Here is a 15,294-nt window from a genome sequence, read left to right as displayed (position 1 = left end):
TTGAAAAATCTGAAAAATGGGCGGAGCCTAGCACAGTTTGGCTGAAAATGTATCATTTTCAGACAAAAAAGGTGAATTTCTGGGTGTAGCCTCACCAATCACTGGAATTCTAAGGAATTTGAATTGAGCGATTTCAAAAATGTCGAAAATCGAATTTTCAGAAAAAAAAGTGGGCGGAGTTAACTTTTGGCTGAAAATCCATAATTTTCAGTGTCTGAAAAATCTGAAAATCAGACTTAAAAACTCATTTCAGATCGAAAATCTCTTGATTTCTAGTATTTTCGCACTGAAAACCTTTCAAAAGTTTAGAAAATCGCGAATTTCAGAAAAAAAAGTGGGCGGAGTCAACTTTTGGCTGGAAATCCATAATTTTCAGTGTCTGAAAAATCTGAAATTCAGAAGAAATCTACATTCAAACCAAAAATCTTTTGATTTCAAGTATTTTCCAATTAAAAACCTTTCAAAACTGTCAAAACTCGGATTTTCTGAAAAAAAAGTGGGCGGAGTCTATTTTTGGCTGAAAATCCACGAATTTCAGTTCAGAAAATCAGAAATTCAGACGAAAAATTTGATTTCAGATCGAAAATCTCTTGATTTTGAGTATTTTCCAATTAAAAACCTTCAAAAATGTCGAAAATTGAATTCTCTGTCGAATTGGAAAAAAAAGTGGGCGGAGCCTAGCACATTCTGTCAGGAAATTTGTCATTTTTAGACTCAAAAAAGGCAATTTTTCGGAATCGAAAATGAAGTTGAATTCAATCCAGAAATTCTCCATTTTTCTCAACTTTTCAACTAAAAACTACAAGGGGCGGAGCCTAGCTGATTTTATCTGAAAATCCGACATTTTCAGAAAAAAAAGAGCCAAATTCGGCTGTAAATCTATAAATCTGAATCTGAAACTATGAAATTTCGACTAGAAAATCACCATTTTCTCCAATTTTTCGCAATTTTCCACCTAAAAAGTGGGCGGAGCTTCGAATTTCAGAGTCAAATTTCGCTCTGAAAACGCGATTTTCCCCCAAAAACTGCCAAAAAGTGGGCGGAGCTTCCCTTCCAAAAAACTCTTACTTCGCCGCTTCGGCCTCCTTCTTCTTGGCCATCTGAATCTTCTTCACTTCATAACTCTCCGCACAACTTTTAGTACGAAGACGGGCGGCCGACCGTATGACCGGCAGTTTACAAGCATACGTCTCCCCTTCCTGAGTGATCTTTTTCGTGTATTCTGACGCCTCCTCGTACCACGGTGAGATGATTTCACGAATTTCGATGGGAACGTCTCCGAGTGTCGGATATTTATCACATTGCATCATTACGTCGTGGAAAAGATCCGACACCTCTTCGATATGCATTGAGGATGACGATGATGATGAGTATCCTGATGAGGAGGCGGAGCTTGTGGCGTCTGGTGGGGAGGAGAGGCGGTCCGATGAGTTTTTCTGAAAATGGGGAAAATTTAGGCTGAAAATCAAAAAAAAAAAGTTTTTAGAAAATTAGAAAAATGGGCGGGGCCTAGCACGTTTCTGCTGAAAACCCTCAATTTTAAGACAAAAAAAAGTTGGATTTCCGGGTGTACTCTGTTCACAAATAGCTGAGATTCTGAGGAATTTGAAATCAGCAAGTCAAATAATGTCAAAAAAACGGATTTTCAGAAGAAAAAAGTGGGCGGAGCCTTTATTTGGCTGAAAATCGATGATTTTCAGATTCTAAAAATTCGAAATTCAGGCGAAAAATCAGATTTCATATCGAAAATCCCTTGATTTCGAGTATTTTTCCACTGAAAACCTTTCAAATACGTCAAAAATTGGATTTTCTGGAAAAAGTGGGCGGAGCTTTTGGCTGAAAATCAATGTCTCAAAACGTCCCGGTTGTTGAATGTCTGCTGGATTAAAAACGCCTTGAAACGTGATAATCAAAGGATTTTCGATCTGAAATTTAATCAGCAGGAATCGCGCTCTATTGACACCTTTCTAGATAAGTGAGCAATTGCGCTCTACTGACAACATTTGGTAAGTGCGCTCTACTGATAATCCGCCTCGATTTCTAGTTTTTTTGATAGCGAAATCTGTACTTTCCAGTCAAAAAACTCGAAATTTTCACGTTTTCAGCATTTTTTAAAAAGAGATCTGGCGTGCCTTTGACGCGAAAAAGAATTCTAATCGGCCAATTCAGCACAGTTTTCTCGTCAAAGGCACGCCAGACTTCGGTAATCTAGAAATTTGAAAATCCCATGAGATTCGGAGTCGATGGGGTCTAAAATAGCTCAATTTTACAAACATTTCCGCGTCGGAGGCACGCCAGCAGTGTTAGATGATCAGAAATTGGTCGATTTGAACAGATTTTTCGCGTCAAATACACGCCAGACAATGTTTTCAGCAAGATTTTCAGTCTTTCAGAGTCAAATTTCGCTCTGAAAACGCTGTTTTCATCCTTTCCCTCTAATCCTACCGTATTCCTCTTCCTAATAATTTCCTCAAATGAGCTGGAATCGCGCTCTATTGAGAAACTGTTGACAACAACTGGTAAGTGCGCTCTATTGACAATGTGCATCAATTTCCAGTTATTGAGCAAAATATGAAGTCAGAAAATTTGAAATTTTCACGTTTTCAGCTTTTTTTGAGATCTGGCGTGCCTTTGACGCGAAAAATGAGTCAAAGCAGTCAATTTCTAGCCTTTTAAAGTCAGAAAACTCAACTTTCCCTCTGAAAAAGCGGCGATTTTCAGTCTTCTAGACTCAAATTTCGATATTTGAAATATGATTTTCAGCCTTTCAGATTCAATATTCGCTCTGAAAACCCGATTTTCAGCAAGTTGCAATTGCGCTCTATTGAGAAACTGTTGACAACATCTGGTAAGTGCGCTATATTGACAATGTGCATCAATTTCCAGTTATTGAGCAAAATATGAAGTCAGAAAATTTGAAATTTTCACGTTTTCAGCTTTTTTTGAGATCTGGCGTGCCTTTGACGCGAAAAATGAGTCAAAGCAGTCAATTTCTAGCCTTTTAAAGTCAGAAAACTCAACTTTCCCTCTGAAAAAGCGGCGATTTTCAGTCTTCTAGACTCAAATTTCGATATTTGAAATATGATTTTCAGCCTTTCAGATTCAATATTCGCTCTGAAAACCCGATTTTCAGCAAGTTGCAATTGCGCTCTATTGAGAAACTGTTGACAACATCTGGTAAGTGCGCTATATTGACAATGTGCATCAATTTCCAGTTTTTGAGCAAAATATGAATTTTTCAGTCAGAAAATTGGAATTTTTCATGTTTTCAGCAAGATTTCAGTCTTTCAGACTCAAATTTCGATGTGAAAATATGATTTTCAGCCTTTCAGAGTCAAATTTCATGCGATTTTCATCCAACCTACCGTATTCCTCTTCCTTATAATCTCTTCAAAAAGGCGCTCGTCAAAATCGTCGGCTCCCAAATCCTCCATCACAGGACTATACATTCCCCACGTGCCATTTCTTGGGAATACTCGAATGAAATCTCCACGCCGCGTCTCTTCCATCTCCGTTTTTCGTACAATTTGTTCGAATTTCTTGTCGATATTTGGGACGATTGACGTCGTTCCAGAAACGATTTTCTTCGTTAGGACACTCCGTTTGAGTCCGACAGGCGGACGTCGTTTCAACGTCTTCACACATTTCGGATCGAGCTCCACACCGCCGACGTCATCGTCGACGTCATCTGAATCCTGTGACGAAGAGACGTTCATCGATTTTCGAATCGCCGGTGTCACACTATCGATAATTTTTTTGTCGAGTAACGGAATACAAGCGAGATTCAGAAGATCAGCGATGAGTCGTGTTTTCAGAAGTGAATCCAATGGGGCGTCACACGCCAAACTCGGCGATAAATTCACTTCGAGAAGCCACGGTTTCAGACATTGATCTACGAGAACGTCGAATCCGAAGAGCTCGAAATTTGTGCACGCGAATTTGAGAGTGGTACGGCTTACGGTAGCGACGGAATTCTGGATGGAGAGGAGACTCTTCACGATGAGATCCTCGATACGCAGCATGAGCACTGCAAAATTTCAGTCAATTTTCAGCAAACAATGTGGAAAAATTCAGTTTTTTTGAGATTTTTACCAAAAAAAACTTTTAAAAACGGACAGTTTTTCGCCAAAAATATGATTTTTTTGTGATTTTTTGAGAGTTTTACTTAAAAAATTCTAAATTTTTCGACGGTTTTCTATAATTTGGAGCTGAAAATGTCGAAAAACTCACTTTATTTGTAATTTTTTTCAATCTTTTCTATAATTTTTAGCAAAAACTGTCAAAAAATTTGCCTTTTTTCATGTTTTTTTCAGCATTTCCACATGAAATTTGGCTGAAAATCATGAAAAATCACAATTTTTTGGGATTTTTACAATAGAAATTTGAATTTTTGGTCATTTTTCCCATTCTCACATCGAAAAATCTAGATTTTTCGATCTAAAACAACTGAAAATGAGCAAAAATTCAAATTTTCTCAGTAAAAATCTCAAAAATTATGGTTTTTTTCATGATTTTCAGCCAAATTTCATGTAAAAATGAGGAAAAAATGAGAATTTTTCTATCTTTTTCAGCTCAAAATTATTGAAAATTCTAGATTTTTCAGTAGAAATCTCAAAAAATGGAAAATTTCACGTTTTCAGCTCGAAAAATCCCCAAAAATGTGATTTTCAGCCCATTTTTCCAGTTTTTTCCATCTGAAAATGCCCAGAAACTCAAAATTTTTAAAGATTTTTATATAAAAATCTCGAAAAATGTGATTTTCAGCTCATTTTTCCAGTTTTTTCCATCTGAAAATGCTCAAAAACTCAAAATTTTTAAAGATTTTCATATAAAAATCTCAAAAAAATGTGATTTTCAGCTCATTTTTCCAGTTTTTTCCATCTGAAAATGCCCAGAAACTCAAAATTTTTAAAGATTTTTATATAAAAATCTCGAAAAATGTGATTTTCAGCTCATTTTTCCAGTTTTTTCCATCTGAAAATGCTCAAAAACTCAAAATTTTTAAAGATTTTTATGAAAAAATCTCAAAAATTGTGATTTTCAGCTCATTTTTCCACTTCTCAAACTCACACTTTGCATCTTTTCCCTCATTCTCGACATATCTCAAAAGTGCTCCAAGTGTCCATTTGTGTCCCAAATCCTCCGACGACATACTCTCATTTCTTACAAAAGACGTCGAATTCTTGTTGATACTGTAGTTTGTCAAGTGAACGAATTCATTACTGTCAGTGGAGGAGGCCGACGTGTCATACGGTTTCGACGCTAGACGTGCGAGTCCTTCCGAGTAAACATAGGCGACGAGTGGATAGAATGACGTCACCGCCACGTAGATTCGTAGATCAAATTTGTGATTATTCACGAGATATGGATCTTTTAGGTAACGAGATACGAGCAATGGTCCCTCTGCTGGGATATCAGACATCTGAAATTTTCAGATTGAAAAGTGAGATTTAGGGTAGGGAAAACGCGTCAAAGGTACGCCAGAATACGGAAAACGCGTCAAGGGTGCGCCAGAGTAAGGAAAACGCGTCAAAGGTGCGCCAGAGTAAGGAAAACGCGTCAAGGGTGCGCCAGAGTAAGGAAAACGCGTCAAAGGTGCGCCAGAGTAAGGAAAACGCGTCAAAGGTGCGCCAGAGTAAGGAAAACGCGTCAAGGGTGCGCCAGAGTAAGGAAAACGCGTCAAAGGTACGCCAGAGTAAGGAAAACGCGTCAAAGATACGCCAAGGTAGGGAAAACGCGTCAGAGGTACGCCAGAGTAAGGAAAACGCGTCAAAGGTACGCCAGGGCAGGAAAAACGCGTCAAAGGTACGCCAGGGTAGAAAAAACGCGTCAGAGGTACGCCAGGGAAAAGGAAACGCGTCAAAGGTACGCCAGGAAAGAGAAAACGCGTCAAAGGTGCGCCAGAAAGAGTTTTTAGTTAAGATTTTAAAGTAAAAATCTCAAAAAATTACAAAAAATGCCAATTTTTCCAGTTTTTCTTCTGAAAAGTAAGAGTTACGGGAAGAAAAACGCGTCAAAGGTGCGCCAGCGGGAGTAGTACGGAGAGAAAAGTCAATTTTCAGCACTTTCATACTTAAATTTTCTAAAAGTTTCAGAATTTTCAGAATCCGGTGAAACGCGGATCGGCAAAGGTGCGCCAGGGTAGGAAAAACGCGTCAAAGGTGCGCCAGAGTAAGGAAAACGCGTCAAAGGTGCGCCAGAGTAAGGAAAACGTGTCAAAGGTGCGCCAGCGGCGGTTTTGGTGTGCAAAAAGTCACTTTCAGAATGAAAATTTCCTTATTCAGAATTTTCGGATTTTCAGGGATCTGAAATCAAGAAATTGAGGGGTAGGGAGAACGCGTCAAAGGTGCGCCAGCGAGAGGGTTCAGTTAAGATTTTCACGTAAAAATCTCAAAAAATCACGAAAAATTCTTTTTTTTTCTTTCAAAAAACGGCATATTTTTCCAGCTTTTTCGGCTTTTTCAGACTAAAACTTTCAGAAAGTGCCCAAATTAAGATTTACAGAGAATCCCTAGTTAGTAGAAGAAAATGCGCTCTATTGAGAACTGTCTGCAAACGTGCTCTACTGATAATTTGCAGCAAGTGCGCCCTGTGGATAACCTATCATTTTTACGTTACGAACACGCTCTACTGACAGTTTCTCAGATAGTTGCGATTGCGCTCTATTGGCAACTTGCTAGTGCAATCACGCTCTATTGAGAACTCTCTACAAACGCGCTCCACCGAGAAAAAACCGTAATTTTGCTGCAAATGCGCTCCACTGCTAATTTGGCTCTATCAACATGAAAATTCGAATAGAGCGCACTTTCCGATCACTATGCAAGTGCGCTCCATCGCAAATTTTCCCGTTTTTTCTTCAATTTTCAAACTTACACTATTCGCAAAGAAGATCCCTTTTCCCTGTCTTGAATTCGTCGGTTTCACAATAAATTCTCCGGGAAAACACAGTTGACCACCGGACGCCAGAATCTCCTTCGTGACTCGTTTGAACGCTTTTTCCATTTTTGAATTCTCTCGCGGTGTCACATAGAATTCGGGAATCTGGAAATAAGGAAAAATAGAAGGAGGATTAGAAATAGTAATATTTCGCGTCAAAGGCACGCCAGCCTATGGGGAATCTGGAATTGTGAAAATCCCATGAGATTCGGAGTCGATGGGACCTAAAGGAGCTCAAATTTATTCAAATTTTCACGCCAAAGGCACGCCAGACTCGTTTACTGCACTCTGACACTTTTGCGCGTCAAAGGCACGCCAGCCACCTAGTTTTTCGCGTTTAGGATCATTTCTGGCCAAATTTGAACTCATTTTTGGCGTCACAGGCACGCCAGCTATTTGATTTCTACAATTTGAAGCCCTTTCAGTGCTTTTTTGGCTAGAAATTGATAGATTTAAACACATATTTGGCGTCAAAGGCACGCCAGATATTCAGTTTTTCGCGTTTTTAGTCATTTTTGGCCAAGTTTGATCAAATTATCCGCGTCAAACGTACGCCAGTCTCAATTAATATATTATGAGAAATTTTCGCGCCAAAGGCACGCCAGATTTCCAATTTTCAAATCAAAGGCATTTCTGCTGGTATTTGGTCGATTTGAACTAATTTTTCGCGTCAAAGACACGCCAGACTCAATTATTACAGCCTGAGACACTTTTCGCGTCAAAGACACGCCAGTCATCCTGTTTTTCGCGTTTAGAGACATTTTTGATCATTTTTAGTCAAATTTGATCAAATTTTCCGCGTCAAAGGCACGGCACATTCAATTGTTACATTCTGAGACAATTTACGCGTCAAAGGCGCGCCAGCCATCCTGTTGTCGCGTTTGGAAGCATTTTTGGTAATTTTTTAGGTCAAATTTCCGATTTTACATTGTGAAACATATCCTGAAGGTGTCCAGCTCAAAATATATCATTTTTCAGCACAATTTTTGCGCTGAAGGCACGCCCAGTTTTTCGCGTCAAAGGCACGCCAGCCATCCTGTTGTCGCGTTTTAGAGCGTTTTTAGCCAAGTTTGAATAAATTTTTCGCGTCAAAGGTACGCCAGACATCCAGTTTTTCGCGCTTAGGAGCATATTTAGCCAAGTTTGACTCAATTTTTAGCGTCAAAGGCACGCGAGCCCTCTAGTTTTGAGACTTCTCCGATAGTTTTCAGCTCAAAATATCTCATTTTTAACCGATTTTTCGCGTCAAAGTCACGCCAGCCCTTCTCTAAAAAAAACTCACAAAATCATAAGCGTCTCCAAAAATAGATTTAGATCTCTCGATATTCTCATAGAGTCGATCCTTCTTCGTCAACTCGGTGGAACGTGGGAACTGATTGAGTCGTTGCCACGGCATGAGTTCTCGCATTTTGACACTTTTCACCGGGGCGCCCATCCATATCACATTGACTGAGGGGTTCTTACTCGAGCATTGCATGAATCCGTGACTGTGACACATTGTTCGAATGAGGCGAGAGTCACTTCGCATCATCTGAAAAGATTGTGATTTTTACCCGGAAAAAGTGGGTTTTTAAGCCCGGAAAAGCCGATTTTTTCAATAAAATTGACATTTTTCCTTCAAAAATTCCATCAAAAATGTAATTTTCAGCATTTTTCAACTGGAAAATTCGGAAAAAAGTACATTTTTTGCATTAAAATCGATTTTTTAAGTTAAAGGAACTGATTTTTTAATGGAAAAAGTGGTTTTTGAGCTCTGAAAATCCATTTTTTCAATAAAAATGACATTTTTCCTCCAAAAATTCCATCAAAAATGTAATTTTCAGCAGAAAAACTACTTTTTTCAACTGAAAAAGTGCATTTTTCATTAAAATCCCTTTTTCTCATGCGAAATTTTGTATTTTTCGGAACTTTTTCCGCTCAAAAACCGTAGAACATTGCCTCTGGGACGTTTCGAAACCGGACGATTTTACTCAAATTTCAGCGTCAAAGGCACGCCAGCGTAATTTCCGACTAGAAATTGATCGATTTGAACTCAATTTTCGCGTCGGAGGCACGCCAGACATCCAGTTTTTTGCGTGTAAGATAATTGTTGGTCATTTTTGGCCAAGTTCGAATCAATTTTCCGCGCCAAAGGCACGCCAGCCTATTGTTTATCGAGGCTTTTCTGATCGCTTCAAGTCAAATTTAACACAAATTTTCGCGTCAAAGGTACGCCAGGTTTTTACGGTCAATGGAATTCCCGGTGGTTTTTAAGCCAACTTTTGAACGAAAAAAACCGTTTTTTTGTGTGAAAAATGCACTTTTCTAGCTGAAAATACCATTTTTGACGTGATTTTTGAACGAAAAATGTCATTTTTATTAGTTTTTCGAGCTCAAAAACCCCATTTTTTCCCATGAAAACAGCACAAACTTTGAAAGTGAGACGAAGACGTTCGCCGAGCCACGTGTACTTCTCAGAAGCGCGTTCGTCGTTGGCGATGTGAACGAGAGCATCGGATGAGAAGAGCATATAATCGGATGAGCATCCGTCTCGAATCTTTTTCGTATTTCTTGTCATCACGTAGTCTGTCGGTTCTTCCGAAGACGATTGGGAGCTGGAAAATGAAAAAAAATTTAGAGAATTTTCGATTGAAATAGGTTTTTTATTCTAAAAATCACTTTTCCAAGGGAATTTTGATTGGAAACAGTGATTTTCCGCGTCAAAGGCGCGCCAGATTTCCGATTTTTTAAAGAATTTGAGGCATTTCCAGATGGTTTCCAGCAGAGTTGCGCGGAATTCCGACTTCCGGGCATTTTTTCACTTCCGACTTCCGACTTCCGGATTTGAAAAAATCACTTCCGCGCAACTCTGGTTTCCAGCTCAAAATACATCGCTTTTCAGCAAAGTTTTCGATTTTCGCGTCAAACGCACGCCAGACATTCAGTTTTTTTGCGTTTAAAAGCATTTTTGGTCATTTTTAAGTACAATTTGAAAAAAAATTTCGCGTCAAAGGAACGCCAGATTTCCGATTTTACATTTTCGGTCATTTTTAGTCAAATTTGCACTACTTTTCGCGTCAAACGCACGCCAGCCACCTAGTTTTTCGCGTTTAAGAGCATTTCTGGTCATTTTTGGGCACATTTTGATGGAAAAAATTTGAAAAATGCGATTTTTAGATGGTTTTAGGTGGGAAAATCTAATTTTTAATAGAAAAATGCAATTTTTAGATAGTTTGTTTGCTGAAAAAACCGAGTTTTGAAGCTAAAAATCAATATTTCTTGGAATTTTCAGTATAAAAATTGAGATTTTCAATGATTCCGAACCAATTTTTGGTCGAAAAACTATCAATTCTACTATTTTCTGCTGAGTCTGGCGTGCCTTCGACGCCCTTTTTTGCCGAAAAAGCTGAATTTCGTCTCGAAAATTGGATTTTTAAGGAAAAAAATCAGATTTTTGTCAATTTTTCGTTGAAAACTCTGATTTTCAGGCGTAATTTCTGTTGAGTCTGGCGTGCTTTTGACGTCATTTTCTAGGCGTTTTCGATGAAAAACTAGTGATTTTTGACGATTTTTTTTGGAGAAAAAGCTGAATTTCGACTCAAATCGATTTTTTCGCGAATTTTTCGATGAAAATTCGGATTTTCTAGTCTAAAATCGCTCTTTTTCTCAAATTTCCTATTTTTTTCACAAAAATCCCATACCATCTCTCCACTGGCTCATCAACTGGTGTTCTAATCGGTGGCATGATATTGACCACTTCCAATTCTGCACAATATTCTTCTAGATAGTCGTCCGGCCGTAATTTCAGCCGTTTACACAGTAGAAAACGCGCTTTTCGAGGGTGATTTGTGAAGGGATTGACGAGATCTCTGCAGAAAAAATTTGATGAAAAATTGATGTTTTTGAAAAAAAAATATCTAAAAATCATTCCAAAAACTCGAATTTTCAGTGGCCGAACTTTTACAATTCGGCCATCAGTCAAAAAAAAACGGTGGCCTAGGAATACAAAAAGTTCGGCCAGCAGATTTTCGATCATTTTTCGAAGTGAAATTTTGAGTTTTAGGGGCAAAAAGTTCCAAAACGAGAATACGGCTGCTGGCCGAACTTTTCAGTTTGGATTTCTAGGCCATCAGTCAAAAAAACTGATGGCCTAGAAATCCAAGCTGGAAAAGTTCGGCCAGAGGGTGAAATTTCGTTTTTTGAGTTTCAGAGTAAAAATCCCTTTTGATGGCCGAATTTTCGCAAAAATTGCAAAAACTCGGCCATCAAAAGAGAATTTTCATTCAAAAACACTCAAAAAACTTGAATTTTTACACTCTGGCCGAACTTTTCCAGTTTGGATTTCTAGGCCACCAGTTTCAATCCAAGAGAAGTTGATGGCCTAGGAATCTAATTTTAAAAAGTTCGGCCAGCAGCCATATTCTCGTTTTGGAACCTTTTTTCCCCAAAACTCAAACGCTAAGTTCGAAAAATGGTCAAAAAGTAAAAAATCCGCTGGCCGAACTTTTTTTAAACTTGGATTTCTAGGCCACCATCTTTTTTGACTGATGGCCTAGGAATCCGAATTGAAAAAATCGGCCACAGGGTGAAAATTCGAGTTTTTTGAGTTTCAGAATAAAAATCCCGATTTCATGGCCGAATTTTCTCAAAAATTGCAAAAACTCGGCCACCACACCTACCTCGGCACATTTTTAGGCTTCATTTCGTCCGAATTTTGGCGAAAATTTGAATTTTAGCAAAATTTTAGGACGAAAAAAATTGGGTAATTTGTTGTGATATCTTCTTCTATCTTCTATTTCATTCAGACAAAAATTTGACCTATCGGGTGCCGAGATAGTACAGGGAATTGAGAGAGTGTGCAGAGAGATTTTTACAAATAAATGATAAAAAGACGAGAAAAAACGGAATTTTTGCGTAGAATTTTGGCTTGCTCAAGGTCATTTTTTCTACGAGAGAATAGGCGAGTGGTGATGATGACGAGGAAGGAGAGAGAGTGTGGGAGAGAGAGAGACGCAGAGACACAGACACTATGTGTGCACTTTTATGGGGGTATTGATTGATTGATGGGTGACTGGATAGCTTATTAGATGGGTTGTGTAGATTAGGGACACCTACATACCGGTCAGCCTCTGGCCGAACTTTTTCAATTCGGATTTCTAGGCCATCAGTTTAAAAAAAAAAACTTTTTGACTGATGGCCTAGAAATCCAAACTGAAAAAGTTCGGCCAGAGACTGAAAATTTTTTGCGAAAATGCCGACAAAATGAAGCCTAAAAATGTGCCGAGGTAGGTGTGGCGGCCGAGTTTTTGCAATTTTTGAGAAAATTCGGCCATGAAATGAGGATTTTTATTCAAAAACTCGAATTTTCAGTCCATCTAGGCCACCGGTTTCTTCGGGTTCCTCAAGCCAAAAGAAAGCGGTGGCCTAGGATTCCGAATTGAAAAAGTTCGGCCAGAGTGTAAAAATTCAAGTTTTTTGAGTGTTTTTGAATAAAAATCCTTGTTTCATGGCCGAGTTTTTGCAGCTTTTGCGAAAACTCGGCCGTCAAAGAGGGATTCATAATTTTCCGAATTTCTAATAATTCTGAATCATTCAGAATTGAAAAATGCTTGAAAAATCATCAAAAATGTTTGACATTCCTATGATAAATACTCAAAAAAAGCGAATTTTCAGCCCGAAAATACTTGAAATAGTCAGTGGTGGCCGAACTTTTTTGTTTTTGTGTTTCTAGGCCACGTTCCTATTCTCAACGTTTTTTTCAAAATTTTGAGCCTATTCTGACTGAAAAAAAGGCAAATCCCTGGAAATCCTGGATTTTTGATTTTTGATCGAGCCCGTTAGCGAAAATGAAAAAAAACTAGAAATTCAGAGAATTCTACTTTTCTGATTTAACAGATTAATCATGAATTCTATTCCCAGTCATGTGCCGGCACACAGATACGAAAAATAACGAGATTGTGAAATTGAAAATCGATTTGTTTTCCACAATTCCAAGTACATTTCCAAGTACATCGGCATCTGGGAGTCAGAAAAAATAAATAGCGCCGAAGGCACGCCAGACTCTCCGTTTTTCATCAAAACATGTATAATTTTTCCTCCAAAAACTATCAGAAAACTCAGGAAATACGGGAAAATACCTGCCTCACAACTACAGGACCAAAACTATTCAAAATCCAGAGAAAACCACATTTTCAAATCAATTTTGAGCCAAAAAACTGGCTTAAATCTCAATTTCTGCTCAAAAACTATCCAAAATCAATCATCAGAAGCGGAAATCGTTCAAAAATCCAAAAAAAAACCGAATATCAATCATAAAAATCGCATTTTCAGACAATTTTAAGCCAGAAAACTCGCTAAAATCTTAATTTCAAAAAAAATTGGTTTTTAGCTCAAAAAATTCGATTTTTGAGCTCCAATTCTTATGAAATCTTTTCTCTGGAAGTGTGAAGAAATGAGGTCATGGACTCCATGACATGGAGAGCAAAGGAGATAAAATAAGAAAATGAAAAGAATAGAATCAGACAGATGTGTGTTACAACGGGGGGAGTTCTCTCTCACTATCTCTCTCTCTCTCTCTCTCTCTCTCTCTCACCTCTGCGCTCCCCCGCAAATTCTCATTCTTTTTCTCTTTTTTCCCATTGCAAAGGAGGTTTTTGACAGAACGAAGAGAACGAAGGATCAGAGAGATTAGTGTATGTGTGTGCACATTTTGGAACGGGCATGAATGATATATGCAAGTGATTAGAGAGGCTGAAAATGAGAGAAAACGGGAAAAATGAGGTTAGAAGCTCTCTTTTTTCGAGAAATAGCTGAAAATTGGTATGAAAACCTCAGAAAATGACGAAATTGAGCTCAAATTGTTGAGAAGTTGGTCCAAAATCTGGAAAAGTGACCGAAAAGAGCTCGAAAATCCAGAAAAATGAGAATTTCATAAGTCAAAAAGTTCAAAAATTCCAGAAAATGTTCGAAAAATGGATTTAAAACCACAAATTTCCAGTGAAAATGACCAGAATGAAGCGAAAAAATTGAGGTTAGAAGCCTAATTTTTTCGAGAAATAACTGAAAATTGGTCTGAAAACCTCAGAAAATGACGAATAGGCTGAAAATATACTCAAATTGCTGAAATGGTCCAAAAACTGGGAAAATGATCGAAAAATGACATGAAGATCCCAAAAAAGTGTCAAAATGTACACATTATTGTTAGAAAACAGCAATTTTTGTGAAAATCCTAGAAAAATGAATTAGAGAGAGCTGAAAATGAGGGAAAAAGACAGATTTTGGCTGTAAATGAGCGGAAAAATGAAAAAAATGAGGTGAGAATCCTAGATTTTGGCTGAAAATATACTCAAATCGCTGAAAAATAGGTCCAAAAACTTCAGAACATGATGAGAATAAGAACGAAAAAGATGTATATGAGTAGAGAGGCTGAAAACAAATGAAAAAATGAGGTTAGAAGCCGAGATTTTGGCTGGAAATAGCTGAAAATTGGTCCGAAAACCTCAGTAAATGACGAAAATGAGCTCAAATTGTTGAACAATTGGTCCAAAAACTGGAAAAGTGACCTAAAAATGACATGAAGAACTGAAAATGAGGGAAAAATACCGATTTTGGCTGGAAACAAGCGAACAAAGTGAAGAAAATGAGGTTAGAAGCCTAGATTTTTGGCTGAAAATAGTCAAAATTGATAGAAAATCGGTCTGAAAACTTCTGAAATTAAGTCCAAAAAGAAGAAAAATGAAAAATTCGAGAAGACTGGTGCACACCATGGTGTGAAAATGACGAAAATAAGAATTATCCGAACTTTTTAAATACGACTGAAATCTAAAAATCGATTAGAAAAGTCAATTTTTTGATATAAAAGCTTGAAAATGGAAAATTTAGAAAAAAACTGGTCTTAAAATATGGAAAAATTACAGAAATCGTTTAACAAACAGAGATTTTCGAGCAAAAAATATGAAAAAATTGCTCAAAAATCAAAAAAATAGGGAATTCTTGAGTGAAAAATCATAAAATCCAGTTCAAAAATTCAACTTTTGAAAGAAAAATTAGAAAAAATCGGAGGAAAAGACAAATTTCGAGCAAAAATAAAAAAAAATGAGCTGAAAAATCAAGAAAAATGAGAATTTCAGAAAGAAAAATGTCGAAAATCCCATAAAATATACTCAACATGGCTATAAAACCATCATTTTCCAGCGAAAAATCACAATAAATATTGATTTTTATGCAAAAAAAAGCACCGAAAACCCTGAAAAAATGGAAAAAAGTGAGTAAAAATCACAATGATAATGATGACAAGGGGAGCAAATAGAATAAAGAGGGCATGAGCACTCTCTGACTGTACAAATAGAAAAAAAAACTAAATAAAAGAAGAAAAAAGAA

General features: G+C 37.6%; 1 protein-coding gene across 1 annotated transcript; it reads right to left on the bottom strand.

The window, feature by feature from the left end:
* Window positions 1-1,064: 1,064 nt before the first annotated feature.
* GCK72_016786 (uncharacterized protein) lies at window positions 1,065-10,660 on the bottom strand (the record flags this gene model as incomplete). Its single annotated transcript, XM_053731689.1, has 7 exons — window positions 1,065-1,436; window positions 3,366-4,027; window positions 5,071-5,422; window positions 6,874-7,041; window positions 8,219-8,467; window positions 9,347-9,530; window positions 10,617-10,660. The coding sequence occupies 7 exons, from the start codon at window positions 10,658-10,660 to the stop codon at window positions 1,065-1,067; spliced, it is 2,031 nt and encodes a 676-aa protein (XP_053580602.1).
* Window positions 10,661-15,294: the final 4,634 nt, after the last annotated feature.

Source organism: Caenorhabditis remanei, chromosome V (genome assembly GCF_010183535.1).
Source record: "Caenorhabditis remanei strain PX506 chromosome V, whole genome shotgun sequence".
Taxonomy (NCBI): domain Eukaryota; kingdom Metazoa; phylum Nematoda; class Chromadorea; order Rhabditida; family Rhabditidae; genus Caenorhabditis; species Caenorhabditis remanei.
This window is presented reverse-complemented; position numbering and strand designations above follow the sequence as displayed.